Below are 20,392 nucleotides of genomic sequence, written 5' to 3'. Positions count from 1 at the left end.
TTTTTATTTCCCTCATTGAAAATAAAATATCTTTAAACTGAGCAGGGGAAAAGAAGAAAAGTCTATTTATGCTCTGCACTGTTACTTTTCAATAATATTCAACCATATTAGCAGGGTAACTATACTGTGCAACTCACTGAAACTGTACTCGCTATTCTGTGCAGTCATGCTCTTTAGTGAGATGCCAGTGATAATATTGGTCATTTGTTTTTTTTTTAAATATAAATTTGGGGATGTGAAAGTTGCTGGACGGAAAACTATGGAGACTGAATTATTTTTTGTATAACCAATACAGAAGGATAGAAGGGTAATTTGAATCTTCATGGAGACTTGGTTTTGTTGGTGATTTGTCTAATATGTACGTGTGGATATGGAACTAATGGAGTTCACAAACTCATTGTATTTGTACCATTGAACAGCTATCACCAGGTAATGAATTCTGGTCACTGTTGAACTGGGCTGGATTTGTATTGACTCAGTTCCCAATCCTAGAAATACTTATTGATATACGTGAAGTTTTCAGGATAAGTGGCTTAGAAATGTAAAGCACTTCATCTCAGTAGTAGTTTCCTGAGACTTATAACGTGTTGGACTTCTTATTCTTGCATCTCTTGATAGATATCACAAGCGCACCTCCACAACTGATAGCAATTGTCAGCAGAGAAGTTGAACTCTGAATACCCATGTTAATCATACTCTTGCCTGAAGAGGTCTGCAGATCAGGAGTGAGGCACACTGGTGGGCTTGTGTGGAAGCTTGTGCTACCACTGTCTGTGAGGCGAAATAGTGGACTTCAGTCTTTAGGGATGTCAAATACACTGGCACTTTAAACAAGTATTAAATTATCTTAAAAATGTAAAAATATTTTGAGGGCCAAGGGAAGATGGAGTTGCTGCCACACATGTCGATGGAGTTGCTGCCACACATGTCTGTGGAGCAGTCGCCTTCAGGCCAAGCCCTAGCAATGGCTGCGAACAAACGAATGAATGAATGAAGAAACTCAAGTGGTAGTGCAGAGAGTGTACTTGCACCAAACAGGGGAGAGTCAAACTATTCATGTTGTGCAGGCTAGTGAGAGGAAAGTATGTTTCAGGTGCACACCTGCCAGTGAGGGACTAATGCTAATAACACTGAGGCTATGTCTACACTACAGATACTACAATGGCATAGCTATCGCGCTGCAGGTGTGCCCCCGTAGCATCTGTGGTGTAGACACTTGCCACAGTGATGGAAGGGGTTTTTCCATCGCTGTAGTTAATCCACCCCTCTGAGAGGTGGTAGCTAGGTTGATATAAGAAATCTTCTATTGACCTACAAGTGTCTACACTGGGCATTAAGATGGTTTAACTATGAATTTTTCACACCCCTGAGTGCTATAGCTAAGTTGACCTAAGTTTTAGATGTCATAAGTTTTAAGCCTGAGTGTCCTTAGCTGGTGCTATAAAAAGAGATGTATCCCTAAACCATGAAATTCTGACTATTTAGAAAAATTCAAGCTTAATTACTCATTGTAATGAAGAGAACTAAATGCATGATCTCTGTGATAGTTGCAGTTGCTCAAACTAAGGTGGGAGGTTCCTGATGGTTTTTTCCATGAGTGGTGCTCAGCTCTGGGACTCACTCCTGGTCTGGCAGGACTAGGTTTTGTTGGCCTTCAGGGTATGCTATGCATGGACAAAGCCCATGTAGACTCTCAGGGCTCTCTTGGAGAGGTGGGTGGATGGATTTGTAATGGCCAACAGTGGAGTTCTTAAATATAAATTGTAGGTAATTTGTGATTTTCATGGTCGTGATGAATTAATCCGTTAAGCTTTGTTAAAGTTTTAGGTATAGTACAAAAGTTTATTTTGTGTTAAGGCTATTTATCTTTTTTAGTTGTATGCTTGTTTAGCTTTCTATAGGTGCTTAGAACATGCATAGACATTTTTAACAAATCAAAATAAATACATAAAGTGGTCCTATAATAAATATAAAGGACATTTAAAAGAAATAGCTGAAGAGAATATGTCATGTGAAAGGGATGTTTTTAAGTAGTTTTGCCCACAAATGTAAATTTTGACTGCTTTAGTTCATTTGAAAAAAATAATCGATATTTTAAAAGCAGTAAGAGAAAAGTACAGTTTCCCTTCCTCTGCCTCCATGGGTTAGCTAATGTGTCCTAGCCTGTGCATTTAGTTAGGACACCTGCATGTTTAGAACCTTTGCCAGACAAACTATTCCTTTCATAATGCCTGTTTTATAAAACAAAGTAGCTTTTAAACAACTAAAACATTTAATCCAGAGATTTAATCATATTTTGTTAAATCAACGTCTAAGAGCATTTAAGTTATAAGTCAAGAGCTGGACTACTAGTTAAAATTAGCATAATTCTAGTTTAACATATTGACCAGTTTTGTGACTGTGTAGTTTTTGGCTTTCTAGTAATTTAAATGAACATTGTGAAGAGTTCAAACCTTTATTTGCAAAACAGAAATATTCTAAACAGATTCTGTCACTTTAAAAGTCCTCACATTAGATTTTACTATTTTTATAGCTTGGATGAAGTATTTAATTTCTTAATACTCATTTACTCAAGATCTATCACTGATTTAAGATCACTGTTCATGCATAACCTTAACTTTGCTTTGCTTTGCTGTTGCAGCACCAGCAAGCAGGGGATATACAAATTATTTAGCAAACCCTGTGCCCAGAGCTATGATGTCCATTGATGACTTTCTCTTTCCATGCTGATGGGGGCAAAGAAGTCAGTGAGTCAGATGCTTGATAGACTCAGCTTTATAAGTAACAAAAAGGGATGTGAGTTGTCACATGTAAAAGGGGAAAACTACGTCTACACAGCATTTTGGAGCAAGCCTCTCAGACCAGGATGACAGACTCGGGGTAGTGGGGCTGGTGTTAGTGCTCTAAAATAGCTGTATGGACAGCACTTTGAAGTTGTGGCTCAAACTGGAGGTCAGGCTCTGAAGCCCACCCCATTTCCTAGGCTTCAGAGCCCCAGCTCTAGCTTCAGTTGCCACTGCAAACCTTTGTTTCTACAGCTATTTTTAGAGTCATAAATGGAGCACTAATACAAGCCCCACTAGCCCGAGTTTCTCTACCCAGGCTGGGAGGCTTGCTCCAAAATGCTGTGTAGGCATACCCTAATAGGGAAAGAAGTGGGACGGGTTCTTTTCAACCTTTTGGAGGGCAGTACATATCTGTGTATAAATCCTAGATGCTGCAAACACTTACCACTGGGACTACCCGTGTGTAGAATTAAGTCTTTGCAGGATCTGGACCTAAACATTTAAAAAAAAAAAGTGAGCCTATCCCTTTAAATTAGCAAGCATTGGTAACAAAGAACTCTGAACTGAGGGTCACCAATATCTCCCTCATGTCCATTATTTAAAATCTCTACATCAGGAATAATTACAGGCACCAGTTTTGCTGTGTGTGCCTTTCAGTGCACATTAAGAGTAAAAATCTTCAATTGGCGTGATTAACACAGACAAACGCTATTACATGTAGAACTTGGTGAAGAATGGAATTTCCATCCTGCAAGAAATTCTGAAATTTTGAAATATGGTTTTTCATCCCAAATCTCAATGAAAAGTTGAAATCTCTGAACTTTTCGTAAAAGAAAATATTCCAGGATATTTCATTTTGATATGGTTAAGAATGTTTTGTTTTGATTTTATTGTTTTGACTTTATAATTATAAACAAAATATAATGTAAAAGTTGAAACAATAAAGTTGCAAGAAAGTGTTTGAACCTTATCAAAAATAACCATTTTGACCTTATTGTAACTAAATGTTTTGATAATTTCCCACAAAATTTTCAAGGAAATCAGTACATTCCTAAAAAACATTTTGATTTAATCAAATCAGCATTTCTCAATGGATACTGTTCCATTGGAGAATTCCTGACCAGCTCTAATTACAAGTAAAAAGATAAAATAGGGGCACAAGTTGTTTTGGATGGAATGAGTCCAAGAAGCCTTTTATCTGGTCTGTCCTTCCTTTTGGTTGGCAACCATATCCCGCAATTTCCCTTGCATAATTCATTTTCAAAACTGCTTCTTTTAGTTGTTTCACTCTCACTGCATTTGTATTAGTTAATTAAAGATTCTCTAAATAAATGATATCTTTATGTCTAAGGTACTTACTACTTCCTTACCTGTCAATCATTCTTTGTTCTTGCATTTGGCATTAGCTCAACTTGACTTGCATTTAAATTTTTCTTTTAACTGTAATGTTTATAAAAACATATTAACGCAGTGGTTCTCAAAGTCGGTCCGCCCCTTGTTCAGGAAAAGCCCCTGGCGGGACGGGACGGTTTGTTTACCTGCTGCGTCTGCAGGTTCGGCCAATCATAGCTCCCACTGGCTGTGGTTCGCCGCTCCAGGCCAACAGGGGCGGTGGGAAGCTGCGGCCAGCACATCCCTCAGCCCGCGCCGCTTCCCGCAGCCCCCATTGGCCTGGAGCGGCAAACTGCAGCCAGTGGGAGCCGCGATCGGCCGAACCTGCGGATGCAGCAGGTAAACAAACAGGCCCGGCCCGCCAGGGGCTTTCTCTGAACAAGCAGCGGACTGGCTTTGAGAACCACTGTATTAACAAACACAGTAGATTCCCTCAGTGCTACAAAGCAAAATTTGGAGCAGTTCCCTTAAAAAAAAAATTCAACACACCATTCACACTCCAATTCATATACATTATTAAATAAAATAGATTTCCCTTTTTGGTGGAGGTATGACTATTATTTCTTAGCAAAGAAATATTGATAACTTACTGTTTTTCACCTATAGCTTTGCACTTCATCACAGACTTGAGTTATCTAGCAGAATAATTTTAACAGGAATCTCCAGAGGGAGAACAGTGACTGAGGAACAAATCTCCAAAAATGCCAAAATAGGATAAAATTAAAAAAAAAAAAAAAAAAAAACCACCCCCCCAGATTCAGTATGGCTATTCCATAATCTTAAACATTTTTAATTCACCACCCCTTCCACATTAGTGTGTGCTGGGTGTTGTCTTGGTTTTTCAGGAGCCGACAGTAGCTGCAGAATTTTTACCCCAAAGAATGTATTCCTTATAGTTCAGCTGATGGTTTTAGCAAATCTGTGTTTCCAGAAAGCCTGTTTTATATGACTTATTTCCTTCCTACAGCGCTTGGTTTGGGAGATACGGTCAGGAAAATATAAGCTCTCTTCCCCATTGTACAAAACATTTCCTCTTTCCCTAGCTACTTTTAAAGACCAGTTCTACTCTGAAAGATGATTGTAAAAATGGTGTCTTCTTAAACTCAACTGATCTACTCCTTGTGTGTATTCAGAGTCATATCTGCTGACCTTAGTGGCAAAAATAACTTCAGTTAGTTGTATTGACCCTGCAGTGCTGAGAAAGAGACTTGGATTCTATTCCTTCTTATATATAATGAGAATTGTTGACTAAGTTTTCCCATAGTTAAATCTGTGCAAACCCTTGGAAGGCAGTGGGGTTTCACAGGAGTTACTGTGGGCCTGAGCTGGCCTGCATCACTGCCCGTGATGGTGCATGAGAAGGAAAGTACTACGTTTGAATCTCTGATTCCAGGTTGTTTGCGGGATTGGCAGCTAGAAAAATATCATTTTACTTACAAATTGAGCACATCATCATACCATTGAGAGAGAATGAATATGGAACTCCACAATGCCATATTTAGAGTGACTTTTCGGAGTAGAATCACAGAGTAGAATTAAAGTCTGTCCTTTTCAGTTTGTCTAAGGGTACTACAATAATGGTGCCTGATGAGGAATTTTTTAAAAGCACTTAATATGTATCAGATCTTTTACCTCATTTTACACTTGTGACATAACTTTCCCCTTGAATCCCATTGACTCTACTCCCTTCTCACCTTTAAGGATTCCCAGAACTCATCTGTTTCCTCTTGTGTGGTATTCCAGCATTTCCATTTTTCTCTCCCAAATTCCTGTACTATAATACACCAGCTGCAAAGCCCTTGCTTTCCTTCCAAATAATCTGTTTTATTTTCTAGCTTCTTTATGTAATTTTCTGCACTGTTTCCCAGCTTTCTAACCCATCAGTTGCTGTGAATTCTTTTGCAGCTTTATTTTCACAAGAGGTTAATGACTTTGTCATGTTGTCCCTGTTATGGCAAAGAAGATCCAGAGGGGCTGTAATATCGGTCTCCTCACACTACTTAAGGCAAGATTAATATATCTTTTTGCTGCAATGCCTGAGCTATGGAGACTGACTGGTTTTTAAAAGTCCATTTTGACTATTTTTGTTGGTTTGGTTTAGGCTATTCTCAGGTTATGTCTGGACCTTAGAAACATCAGTGTGCAATGTTAGGTAATTTGTCCACCGCCAACTCAGAGTATTCTGTTTTCCAGGACTGATTCTTCCACCTTATGTCCGCTGGCGCCTCTTATCTTTTGTAGATGTTTTGCATAGCTAAGGTCTTTTGAGCCTCAGTAGCATTTTGGTAATGAAATACAGTAGTATAGTATCTGTTTCACAGGAGAGTTGTGAATGTTTGTACAACTAAGTTTGTAAGTGCCGAGTAATAGTATGAAGTTCAACTTTTTCAGCATATCTTATTTCTTAAGAAGGTAAACAGAGTAACCCAAATTATTACAAATATAGCCCCATTAGTCCCCTTATAAATATAACTGTGACAACAACAGCAGGTCCAATAGTTGCAGATATAATGAATCAGTAGCTTTGTAGTCCAGAGAGCTACCAAACAACAAATTGTTTTTGTCATAGTTTATTGGAAACAAATTTTCAGGTAGAAGAATCCTTTACTTGATTTTTATCTGACCCCTGTTTCAGAGCTGATACTCCTCTGGCCTTTATTCCTCCATGATTAGTGGTTTACTGTATGTCCTGGTGTTGATCTCTTGTTTCAATCAGAAGAAAACTTGACTCTGCTATTTAAAGCAGGATGGAATCAGCTCTTCCCTTCCCCATCCTGTCTGTTTTACAAATCTCAAGTTCCATCAGGGTGGAGACCACTATTGGGAAGCTCAAATGCCAACTTCAATTTAAAAAAATAATACTTTCCAGTCCAACTGGCAGTTTACACATAACGGCTTCTCTGTGTGTGCGCCGTGAGAAAGCTGCACTGAGTGTGTAGCTTTTTTTCTTTTCTTTTTAAGAGTCTCCTCCATTAGCTCAGCTGAGGCAGAGAGGCAGAGTTTGTGGTTGTCGAGATGATAATTAGAAATAGAACATCTCACCACTAACCTCTAAAAGCTTAAACACATCACTCCACAGGAAGGACAACTTCCACTCCTTTTCTAGTGTGTTATTCCTCTAGTGTTCTTGCTGGATAAATGGCTCTGCTTACAGTGGTTGGTAATTTTTTATGTAAATCCCGTGGGTGGTAATTTCTGGGAAGATGAGGGGTTTTCAAATGGAGGCCAGATTATTATTGCTATAATAATCAAGTGTATAGTCATTTTGCTTATTCCTGGCTGTGGCTCTGTACCAAATAACCAGCACGTTCAAACTCCACAGTGTGCAGATATCTGGCAGAGAGGTGGTTACCTCTTTCAATAGATCATTAAAAAAATCAGGTAAAGAAGCAATTAAGCGATGAGGCACTTTTGAAAATGGGATTTAGGTTCCTAAATCACTTAGGTGCTTTTTGAAATTTTTTGCTTAGTAGCCACACTGCCCATTAATCACATGATCAGTAGTTCCGTCAGCTCATCAGTGCTAAGCCTGGTTCCAGGGCTTTCCTCTGCATTCTTATCACTTCCAGCTTCCATATTTCATTTGCCTTTCCCCTATATCCTTGCAATGTTTTGGATATTGCAGGTTTCAGCAATTAGTCAGCTACATACAAAGGTCAAATTCTCATACAAATCCCAATGTTACCTGTTACTCATGCCAAATCATTTTAGCCACCTGTCTGTGTATCCCATCAGTGCATCTTTTCATGTTCTTAATGTGAGAGAGAGCCAACCAAAATTATGCCTAGCATCTGAATCATTTTTATTTTATGTTGAACATCAATTATAACAAAGGAAATTCAGGGCATGGATTCAGGCCTTGGCAGGTAAATGAAGGAAGAGCTGATTTTGAAACAGTATGTAATGTAATAACATAATTTGCCTCTAAGCATCTATATAATCTGTTAACGATTTGCGATCACAATTTGATTTGGGGGGTTGGTTTGTTTTTTGTATCTTTTAAAATAGTATTAATTTCATGTACTATAAATCCTACATTATGGAGCAGTGGGTATGTTAATTTTTAATCCTAGCAACTGTACAGAAGCAGTTCTAATAACTTTTTGTGTGCAGTCTATATGCATGCTGTTGCAGAGCTGTACTGTAGCTTTAGCTGATAGATAGGATGTGAATCTGTTGTTTTATTGTAAATAAAATAAATTAGCTAAGGCCCTGATCCTGCAGACTTATGTACATACTTAACTTTATGCACGAGTAATCCCAATGAAGGGAGTATTACAATTTTCATGCAAAAGTCTTTGCCGAATCAGAGCCTAAATGATTTTATTGTGGTGATTTTATTGTAAATTGGAATTATCATTTTAGTTACCCAAATATGTTGCCAAGAGACATAGTGAATTGATCAAAATTAGAAATGGTTTTGATTGAAAAAATAGTTTTGTTATATGATTAAGTGCAACATCTTCACCATGTGAAATCACACGTTGCAATAAGGGGGCACCTGTGTACTGGCAAAGAAGCTATTATATAGCAGGTACAGCAGCCCTAATGTACCAGTTGCTGTTATATTTGACATTGGAAACCTAGAAATATGTTTTTAAGCCTTCAGACAAATACAAGGAAATGTTAATGTTCTTCTCTCTCTCTTAAAGGCTTCAAATTAATAAACAATAGCATTTCTAAATTATTAATCATTCAGAAGCGCATCTTAACTGAGGAATTGTTCACGTTATTTAACTGATTCCTTTACAAAGATTTAGATCATACATCTAGTGAATCTTTTTTGTTCACAATGCAAGACTTGTGGTCAATCATATAGTGCATTACTGTTTTTTTTCCTTAAGATAAAACCTTCATTTTTTAGCCAGTTTGCAGAATAATGTTTGCATTTAAATAGTGCCTGCTTCTTTGTAACTACATTTTGTGTTCTCAATGCTACATGCATTAGATTTATATGCATGTTTTATGCAGAGAGAGCACTCTAAAAATAATGACTTAGTAGCATTTTTTTTGTAATATGCAGAGCACTTGAAGGAGGAAAGAACAAAAGCACATCAGGGTAAAAGGAGGAGGAGGAGCATTTCATTTTTACTCCTCTACTAAAAAAAAGAGCTTGCATCAACTGGGACATGGGGGGGAAAAGCCACAACAAGACAGAATGCTGGTACTAACTACAGCATACTTCTCATCTTTGCTCATTAGACTTGTTTGAACAAATTCAGAGTTAACATTTTTGAGTAACTATAATGTAAAAAATACAGAGGTGCCAGGTTAGAATTACATGTTTAACAGAAAACTCTCAAACACTTTATAATTCACATGGATGTAGAATTAACATCTGAAAACATTCACTTCAGATGAGGCATTGAATACAAATTACTACAATACGCAGTAGAAATTTTTGAAAGGTTTCATGTGCATACTGTATATAATACATTTCTGAATCTTTCACTTTCTATTTTAAAGAGTGAAACCACAGTAACAGCTTTAGAATGAAATCCTTTGAAGACCGTAACCTAGTGAGTGGGGTGAAAAATGTCAAGCAGAATACCAGTATGTTTCCACTAGAACAAATGGTTTGCTCTCTGATCACTTCTTGATTATTTTTTTAAAGGGACAGTGTCAAGGTAAAAACAAAATAATCCAAAAATAATTTCCTTACCTTGATTACTAATAACATTTTACATTTTTCAAATGGAAAAGCAAAACACATCAATGCATTGATTCACCATTATGTGTGGCTTTTTGTCACTGCCTAATAGGACTTTGAAAGTAGATTGGCAAGTTTTACTTTCTGCTTTCTATATAGCAGTAGCATATTTTGGGTTATTTGGGTTTCTAGCACTCTTGAAAGATGTTAACATTTTAAAAAAGCATTTTAATTGATTTTAAAAAACAACCTGCATCAGTAAAGCCCATATTGCAACTTGATTACTTGACTAAGGTCTCTTCTAAGTGACATATACGATTAAGTTCTAGCAAAGCTATAATTTCAATGGATTGTGTTTTTACAGGTCTCTGATCAAAATGAATGTCATTAAAAGGCTTTCTGCTTCATATCTGAGGAAAAGCAAGATGCAGCAGAGGTGCCAAAGTAACAGACGACCAATTGCTCCACTTGGGTCACGGATTTTAACTGATCCTACTAAAGTTTTTGAACATAACATGTGGTGAGTTGCCTCTTCAAGCTTGATGTTTGATACTGATTCATAACACTTCTTTGAGTTGTGTTGCACATGTCCATACCCCAGGAGTTGTGTGCGTACCTTGTGCGCAGTTGACGGAGAGGTACTGTCAACTGGTACCATCAGAGGCACCCGTCATGGTGATCACGGCAATACCCCTCTATTGCTGCTCACCACTGCATGCTGGTATAAGAGGGCAGAGCTGCCCCTGACTCCTCCCTCACCCCATTCCTTCTTACTGCCTGTGATGGTTGTCAGAGCGATTCCAGACTTGTGACAAGTGCTTCCCTCACTCCTTTTTAGTTGTAGTTGTGGAAGTTACACCTCTACCCCGATATAACGCGACCCGATATAACACGAATTCGGATATAACACGGTAAAGCAGCGCTCCGGGGTGGGTGGGGCTGCGCACTCCGGTGGATCAAAGCAAGTTCGATATAACGCGGTTTCACCTATAACGCAGTAAGATTTTTTGGCTCCCAAGGACAGCGTTATATCGAGGTAGAGGTGTAGTTAGTTGTAGCTAGTTTTTAGTGCTAGATTTTCATTTTAGGTCTTTTTTGACCACTTTTTAAATTGCATTACCAGGATCTTTAGTAGGATTAGTACTGGAACGATGTCTCACCCGCCGGGGTTTAAGTCCTGCTGGACTTGCACTAAGCCTATGCCAGTCAGCAACCCTCCCCTGGCCTGCTTCAAATGTTTGAGGGAATCCCACATTAGTTATAAATGTCACATTTGTAAAGGATTCAAGTCCTGCTCACAGAAAGACAGAGTGGCGAGGCTTGAGTGCTTACTTATGGAGGTAGTGCTTTGCCCTCCTTCAGTGTCATCACATGGGGAAAGCGGCCCAGGTACATCAGCTTCAGTGTGGAGCGCCCCAGCGGAGATATCTGTAGCTTCTCTGCCCCGTTTGCTGATACCAAAGAAAAGACTTAGGCCTTCCTCAAGTTTGGTACCTCGATCAAGTGTGTGGGTACTGAAGCCAAGGAAAGGCAGAGACTCTGCGTAACATTCAGGGAAGAAGCTCTCTTTGGAGCTCTCATCACCTAGAAACAGGAGATTGCCACCTACAAAACGTGTACCAGGTCTATCAAGGTTGTACCCGGAAAGTTCCTTGCAGAGTTCTTTGCAGAGTGCCGCTCCGAGGCATATGCAGCTGCAAGGGACCTGCTTAGCATCTCAGTACCTGTATTGCCTGCAGTTCAAGAAGGTTTTATAGCTGCTATTGATGCTGCAGCTCCTACCTCACTGCGTCAAGAGCCTGCGGTACCGTTACCTCCCAAGCTTCTGCAAAAGCCAGTGCAGTTGAGAGGCAAGCCTCTGATGATATCCCTAGTAATGCCATCCCTGGGCTCAGGCTATCTCTCTCCCATCCCAGCTGGTTCTGTCCCTCCATTGTCAGACGTTTCGGACTCTCAGAGGTGAGGTTATCTCTATCCTGTCAAGGATGGGGACCATAGGTCATGCAGTAACCTCAGAACTGACCTTCTTCTAAGGGACAATGGTCTGGACAAGGACGGGTCCCAGGCCCATACTGCTCGCCATTTTGGACACCGTGGGGTGTCCCCCCTCCGGCTAGAACCTCCCCTCAACCGTCTCATTCACTGTTTTCAAGAGCATTCTGGAGGCATTGGCACCAAATTCTCCAGTTCCTGGCACTGAGGTCAGTACTGACCAGCCAGAGGTCACTCAGGCAAGACATAGACCAGCCACCTCCTTAAAAGCCTCTTCCTCATCACCAGATGAGGTTATCGAGCTGGCAGGTGATTCACCACCACCAGAGGACCGCAGAGCTCATCAAGATCTTTCAAATGGAGTGGCATCTGTGCTTGATGGCTCATGTATATCTTAGTAATGCCATATTCATATCATAACCATATTTCTATGAAGAATATGGGGTGTAACATCGCATCCCCTTTGTTCCTCTCGCTACCAACCCTCACTTTAGTCACAAACGCATCATCCCTGCGTTGGAGAGCTCATATGGAGTCGCTGCAGACCTGGGGTCTCTGGTTGTCTTACGTTCTAAAGACTCATAAATGTCAGGGAGTTAAGAGCAGTCCCTCTAGTCTCCTTGGCCTTCCTCCCCCATGTAGTAGGGAAGAATTTATTAATTCTAACAGAAAACTCTCTGCAGCTGTGTTTTACATAAATAGGCAGGGAGGGGCACGATCAACCCAACTGTGCCAAGAGATGATTTGCCTCTGGGACTTTTGCATAAACAACTCAATTCATCTCAGAGCTGCTTATCTTTCAGGGAAACAACACATTAACGCATCAGCTGGGCAAGTCCTTTTCCAACCCCCACAACTAGCTCTTGTGCCCAGACATGGCCAAATCCATCTCCCAGCTCTGGGGAACTCCCCAAGTGGACCTGTTTGCAACAAAAACCAACAGAAAATGCCATCAGCTTTGTGCCCTGGGAAGTCTCAGCCCAGTCTCACTAACAGATGCTTTTCTCCTATCCTGGAAGAATTCCTTCCTGTATGCCTTCCCTCCAATTCCTTTGCTACCCAGGTTCTTATTCAAAGTCAAATAAGATCCTGCATGTGTCTTCCTTATAGCACTAGCATGGTCTCATCAACACTGGTTTTCAACCCTACTAGCCAGGTCAATCGAGCCTCCGCTGTCTCTCCAGACATCATTTCCCAGGACCACAGTCATCTTCTCTGTCCCAGCTTCTGAGACCTTCGTTTGAGAGATCCTGCTCAAAGGATATTCAGAAAGTGTTTTGGAATAGCAGAAATCCCTCAACTCGGAGCACTTACCTGGCTAAGTGGAAGCATTTCTGTGTTTTGGTCCCATCAGAAAGCCACATCGTGAGGGTGGGCTCCCCTAAACCTCATGCTGGACTGTATTCTATATCTAAAACAGAGTTTGTCTATTAGCCTACCAGATGCAGTCTTATAGAGCTATTTTGGCCTTCCATGTCTCGGTGGATAGTAGATCCCTTTTCTCCAAAACCACCATCAACAGACTCCTAAAGGGTTTGGTTAGATCGTACCCACGCATGCAACATCCCATCCTTCCTTGGGATCTGAACTTGGTCCTAGCAAAATTGATGGGCCCAACCATTGAACCCTTTGCAGCCTGCTCTCTGCTGCACCTGTCTATGAAGGTAGCATTTCTAGTGGCCATTATCTTGGCCAGACGAGTGGAAGAGTTGAAAGCCTTAGTAACAGGCCCTCCTTACAGTTTTCCGTAGGGATAAGATTTATCTTCTCCCTCACCCAAAATTTCTCACTTAGGTATCTCTAATTGTCACGTTAACCAGGCAGTCTATTTACCAACTTTCTTTCCGAAACATCATGCTCCTAGAGATTCGGAGAGGCTGCATTCGCGGGATGTGAGAAGGGCTCTAGCTTTCAATCTGGAGCATACTAAGACCTTTAATCCTCAGTTGTTCATTGCAATTGTGGACAGAGCTAAGGGCAGACCAATGTCTACTCAGCAGATGTCATCCTTGGTCTCTTCGTGCATTTATTTATGCTACCAGTTGGCTAATATAACCCCACCAGCTAGGGTATTGACACATTCTGCTAGAGTGCAGGCAACATCTGCATCTTTCTTGGCACAAGTACCTGTCATAGACATTTGTGAAGTGGCAACTTGATCATCAGTCCACACTTTGTTTTGTATTATGCCATTTCCTGTCATTCCAGGGACTATGCCAATTTTGGATGGGTTTTGTCTTACAGTCACAGGTCAGATAGACTCGGAGGCCACCTCTACGTTTGTCTGCTTGTGAATCACCTACAGTGGCATGGACATGTGCAAGTACTCCAAGAAGAAAAAACAGTTACCGACTTTTCTGTAACGATTATTCTTGAAGATGTGTTGCACGTGTCTATGCCACGACCCACCCGCCCTCCTCTCTATCGGAGTCTATCCAGTACAAAGGAACTGAGGGGGCCTGGGAATGTCTCTGCCCTCTTATATCAGCATTCAGTGATGTGTGGCGACAGAGGGTGCATGGACCACCCTGATGGGTAGTGATAAGGGAAAAAATTCTCCAACAACTGTGCATGAGGTGCTCGCTCACCTACAACGAAATGGACATGTGCAACTCGTCTTGAAGAATAACAGTTACAGAAAGGTAGGTAACCGTTTTTTCTGGGATGGGTGCTGGTGTGTGTAAAGGGATAACAGCTATAGAATAGAGGCCAGGAACAAGCAAACTTGAAATTTGATATAATTTAACCTTCATGTGGATGTTGTTAGTTTTGAAGTGCTCAGTGTCTATTAGGCTACTAAAGAGTAGTCATGGGGTGAGATATTGTCATGGATCAAAAACTGACCTGGTGACAGAAAGCAAAGAGTAAGGTTAAATGGCAATTTTCATCATGGCAAAAGGTTATCAGAGAGGTGCCTCTAGGTTCCATGTTAGGTTCCATATTGTTTAATTTATGTATTAATGATCTGGAAATTGGGTGAGTAATGAGGTGGCAACATTTGCAGTTGTCACAAAGTTATTTAGGTAGGCAGGACCAGAGAGTACTGTGAGGAACTTTAGAGAGCCCTAAACAAGCTAGATGAATAGACGACACAGTGGCCAATGAAATTCACTGTCAATTAATGCAAATTATCTCTATGAAGAGAGATTGAAGAGGTTGGGGTTGTTTACCTTAAGATACAGATAAATAAGAGGTGATATAAAAATATAGAAAATAATGACTGATCTAGAGAAGGGAGATCTGGACCTTCTATTCCCCCATTTCATAACACAAGAACATGGGGACATTCATTGAAATAAAAAGGGTGGAAATTGTGTGAAAAACTATGTGTAAGTAAACTGGAAGTCAGTGTGTCAGGAAGTTGGTGAGCCTTAATAAGAAACAAAAAAGGATTGGACAGGGAACATGGAAGGGGTATTACACCTCATGCTTTAGAATTTAAGCCAGTCTCTTAAGTATTAGGGTAGATCTACACATCCCTCAGAAGTGAGCCTCCCAGCCCAGGTCTACAGACTAGGGTTAGCGAGGCTCCTACTAGCACTCTGAAAACAGCTGTGTAGACATGCTTTGGAGCTGCAGCTTGGGCTTGAGATGGCGGTCTGAAGCCCAGTCCCCTTCCTAAGCCTCAGAGCCTGAGCTCCAGCCCGAGCTGCAACTTCAAAGTGCTGTCTACTCAGCTATTTTTAGAGTGCTGGAATGAGCCTCACTAGCCAAATCTGTCAACCCAGGCTGGGAGGCGTGCTTCCACAGGCTGTGTAGGCATTGTCTTAGAGATCAGGATGAGAGCTAATGTGGGGACAGATTGTCCTGTCTCTACCTACTGCAGGGTTCTCACACCTTCCTCTGAATCACCTGATACCAGTCACTGTCACAAACAGGATACTGTGTAGATGGACCTCAGGTCTGATCCACCATGATAATTCCCATGGTCCTGAATAAGGTTTGCAAGTTACTGGATCTTTTAATAGTCTCTTTTATTTGTCCAACAGGTAGGTATGATCAAAATCTTTTCAAACCATCTTTTAGTAGAATTTTGACAATAAAAAAGCAGACAAAATAGGTCAACAACATAAAAGACAGCAGGGTCACAGTATTGTAACTCAGGATAGAAATATCACCACAATCATGATTATATAATATAGAGGGAAAGGTTTAAACTGGGCCTTTCTTTGTATATTACTATTTTGAGCATATTTCAAGCCTATAACTGTTGCAGTAGATGGGGGCAAATGTTTTAAAGCAAGACCGAGACAGCTAAACACAAAAAGGGCCAGTCCAAGCTTTGTTTTTAGTTACATGCATATTCATAAGAGAGCTATGCAGCTTCTTCCTCTAAGGGCTTGTCTACACTACCGCGGTAGTTCGACGGCTGGCAATCGAACTTCCGGGTTCGATTTATCGCGTCTGGTGTGGACGCGATAATTCGAACCAGGAAGTGCTCGCCGTCGACTGCGGTACTCCACGTCAGCGAGAGGAGTACCGCGGAGTCGACGGGGGAGCCTGCCTGCCGTGTGTGGACCGCGTCTGAACCGCGGTAAATTCGAACTAAGGTATGTCGACTTCAGCTACGTTATTCACGTAGCTGAAGTTGCGTACCTTAGATCGAATTGGGGTGTTAGTGTAGACCAGGCCTAAGATGTATACTAAGAAGCTCATTAAATAATGTGCTGGTTTGCAGAATTTTCTCTCTCCTGGTTAATGTGGTGGTGGTGTACTATTAATTATATAGTCCTATTATTTAACAGGTAACCCTGATTTCCCAATTAAACCCATGTAGGATTTATTGGCAGTGCTGGCAGATATTCGGGTGGGGCTTTGCTTAAAGTGGTCCTGTATCCTTTCGTGTTGCCTTCAATTTATTGGTATATTTCTCTAGATACTTGTTGCATGATCTTTCATCATTTAAAGAAGTGACTAATTATGCAAAACAATGCAGAAAATGTCTCCTTCCATTTATAACCTCTGTTCAGGCCAGTAATCTGCTGGGTTTTCATGTGTGGAGATGTGGGGGCAGTTTTTTTCCCCGTTAATAGGAAAGTTAGTGGAAAGTGGGTAATAAACTGAAGATAGAATTGCCTGATCTTACATCAGACATACTCAAGTGAATACTATCTTGATGGAGCTGAGATGGAGAGCTCTTAGGGTCCCTTTAGAGAGCACTATTGAAAGAAGTGTTTAAAGTATTTATGTAAGCTTTATCATAGTTCTAGTTGGCCTGTATGAAAGGACAAGCAGTGTCCTTTAAAGCATCCAAGCTCTAGTCCTGCTACTGTGTGTGAGACGTCACCCATCTTATACAGACTTTTAGGGAAAAGCCAAGAGTCTTTCATTCAGCTTAATGAAAATATCATTGGAGCAAAAGCAGCAAGTCATTAATTAAGAATGAAAACTTCAGGCCTCCATGATACCTAAAGCACATTAGCATAGCATGAGGCACATCCCTGTGTAAACTGATTTCCCATGGGATAGGCAGGGAATGCTGTTTTTTATGTTAACTATTAGAGAATGAACAAGGCTGGTTGTCAAGACTTTCTCGTCTTTTAAGAGCCACCAGAGTTCTGGAGTTTCCTTTCCCCTCTGTGATACACATGGCTGACGGGCTGGCTTTCTTCAGGACTCCAGATTTGATTTTTTAGTTATTACATATCACATGTGCATCTCTTATCTTCCTCTGCATCTTGTGAACAGCAGATTGGGCAAACTGGCTGAATTAAATTTATTTAAAAAAAAAACAAAAAAAAAACCCCTCAAAACACAGAACGAGATGCCCGTGTATGGTTGGGAATTGAGCAGCCAGTGCATGTTTGAGCACTGATTTCAGTTAATGTCAGCAGAGGGATTCTTGTCTTCCATTTTATTAGGGGACTGCAAACATTATTCGTTGCTTGTAAGACAAAGTTTCTATTTACACTTAATACCAAATTTTGTTCTCGGTTACATATGTATAACTCCTGCTGCAGTCACTATAAGTTAGACCCATGTCACTGAGAGCAGAATTTAGTCCTTAGTGCATAGGAAATATCTGGCTTTATGAGAGCATGGGAGAATTACCTCAGAACAGTAAAACTGTACTGATGTTCCAGGATGTCACCTATTCCATTGTTCTGATATTTGCTTTTCCTGTCCTCCATAGTTCACATTGATGCCATAGAGTAAGGGTCACACTCTATATCTTTACCTACCATCAGTCCTAAACCTCAGTGTCCAAACTGTGGCATGAGGACATCACATTTTGCAAATGGGTGTGGGACGTGCTCTATTACATCATTGACTCTAAGAGAAACACAGTAAAATCAGACATGGGTGGGATTTTCCTTGCTTTGCCCATGACAAATATTTGTTAAAGCAAGCATGCAGCTGAGAGAGAGAAAAAATGTATAACTGTTAATGACAGCAGGCTTGTCCACATCTTAGCCTCTGATCATCTTTATGTGGAGACCTCCCTATGTAATGCTGCCTGCATCAGTGTCTGTTTGCCATATCCCATGTGAACATGCTGTTTAACTGTCAGAAGGCTTTTTATATTTTTTTAGTTTTTATGTTTCACATTCAGGAATTGGCCTGACATATTCCTTTCCCCCGCTCCTCATTTCAGCTCACATGTCCCCTTCTTCATAATGTAAGAATTTTCTTTTCTATTGTGAAAAACATGTCTGAAACTGCTGATTTCTGGAATAACTTAGCTGGGGGGAGTCTTGAATGATACTTGGCCTTGTTTGAAAATAAATGTAGCCTGGTTAGTAATATGCTCAAAGATCGTGTCCAGTGCATGTTAAAGCAGAAGAACTTGGCCCTGTTCAAGTTTAATGTGCAAGCTAAAATAAAATTAACCTTTATTGCTAGTGTGTACAGTAACTCCTCACTTAACATTGTCCTGGTTACGTTGTTTCATTGTTACGCTGCTGATCTATTAGGGAACAAGCTCGTTTAAAGTTGCGCAATGCTCCCTTATAACGTCAATTGGCAGCTGCCTGCTTTGTCCACTGCTTGCAGGATTCTCTGGAAGAGCAGCCCCTCCTTGTGGGATGGGGGGCAGGGGCTGGAAGAGCAGCCCCTGCCCCCCATCAGCTCCCCTAAATTCCCTGCAAGGTATGTGGCTTGGCAGCTGCCCAGCAGCAATTCAGGTGGCCCTCCCACCACTGCCATGCTTCTCCTGACCTGCCCTCTGCCTTGGAGCTGCTCCCTGGAGCTTCTTGCTTGCTGGGGAATGGGGGGAGAGGAGTGCTGATATCAGGATGTCCCCCTGCTCCAGACTCCCTCTCCACAAAGTGGAGGAGGGGGACGGGGCTCAGGAACAGAACGGAGGGAGCTTGCTGGAAGCTGTTGCTTCCTGTCTGAACTGGCTGATCTGCTTAAAAGGGCAACATACTTTAAGTGGAGTCAGCGTACTTAAAGGGGTAATGCACGTTTCTCTCTCTCACTCATGCATGCACCCCTCAGCACTTTGGAAAGTCAGCACCTGTGCAGCTGTGCATGTGCTGTCAGGAGGGAGTGGTGCATTCCAGCTGGATAGCATGAGGTCATCATCATGTTCAGTTTTTGCAGGGAAGTGTTTGCAGCTACTGCCATGCATCTGTTGTGTTTCCTCCCTCCTGCCTCAGTCCATGCTGCCTTGTAGAGTGTGAGGCTACATTAACAACAATGTGTTAACCCTTGAGGGCTCAGCTGAGTGCTAGTTGATCATTTAGCAGCAAGGCATTCCCTGGGAAATATTCCACCCTCTTACTCCACCACCTCAACCAAGCTTCACAATCATTCATTGCTGTGTACAATTTTAAACTGTTTAAAATTGTTTATATACATATACAGTATAAGTTTTAATGTCTTTTGTCTGGCGAAAAAAATTTCCCTGGAACCTAACCCCCCCCCCCATTTACATTAATTCTTATGGGGAAATTGGATTCGCTTAACATAGTTTTGCATAAAGTTGCGTTTTTCAGGAACATAACTACTTTAAGTGAGGAGTTACTGTATTTGAGATGATTATTTATATTGTGGCAGTACCCAAAATGAGGTACTTTCCAAACAGAGAGGAAGATGAAGATTTCCCCCCCAAAAGCTTACAGTTTGAAAACAGTCTTAGAAAGGAGTTAAAGTAAACAAGTTAGATCCCAATCCTGCTTATGCTGAAGTAAATTGGAGTTTAGCAGGTCCTTAGGGCCTGATCTGAGAGCTGCATTAGAGTGAATAGGAATTGCCAGAGTTCAGCACTTGTCAGGGTCAGGTCCTTATTTTGGTCCATTTAAGGTATGACATGCATCTGTTAAATGATCAGGGTGGACCATTTTACACAACGCGTTCTGGAACCACAAAGTATTGCAGCATAGCTTGCCTTTTTTCAGAAACTGATTGCTCTTCCTTCTTCCATATAGGCTGTAAGAATTTCTGGATAGAAATGTGTTCCCTGTCTCAGCAGCGACTAGTTTCCTACCTAGATGATCTTTGGTCCTCCACATGATAAACATTAGTAACAAGTGGATTCTTTGGATCAGAATCTGTGCTAATAGATCTCCCTAGACTCAGTCAAGTATGCATCTAACGTGACATGCGAAATAAATGCATATAAACAGAA

At 41.0% G+C, this 20,392-nt stretch overlaps 1 protein-coding gene across 2 annotated transcripts in view; it reads left to right on the top strand.

Moving 5' to 3' along the window:
• The window catches only part of METTL8 (methyltransferase like 8), a 41,251-nt gene that overhangs the window by 814 nt on the left and 20,045 nt on the right, over positions 1 to 20,392 (top strand). Inside the window, exons 2-3 of one of the 2 annotated variants that reach the window (XM_026647563.2) lie at positions 619 to 730; positions 10,193 to 10,348. In XM_026647563.2, coding sequence (XP_026503348.1) covers positions 684 to 730; positions 10,193 to 10,348 — 203 coding nt within the window. In that variant the 5' untranslated portion in view covers positions 619 to 683. The remainder of the gene's footprint in view (positions 1 to 618; positions 731 to 10,192; positions 10,349 to 20,392) is intronic. The other variant, XM_026647566.2, reaches the window with a different exon arrangement.

Source organism: Terrapene carolina, unplaced genomic scaffold (genome assembly GCF_002925995.2).
Source record: "Terrapene carolina triunguis isolate 2854851 unplaced genomic scaffold, T_m_triunguis-2.0 Scaffold62, whole genome shotgun sequence".
Lineage (NCBI taxonomy): Eukaryota > Metazoa > Chordata > Testudines > Emydidae > Terrapene > Terrapene triunguis.
Note: the sequence above shows the minus strand (reverse complement) of the source record. Positions and strands in the feature narration are given on the sequence as shown.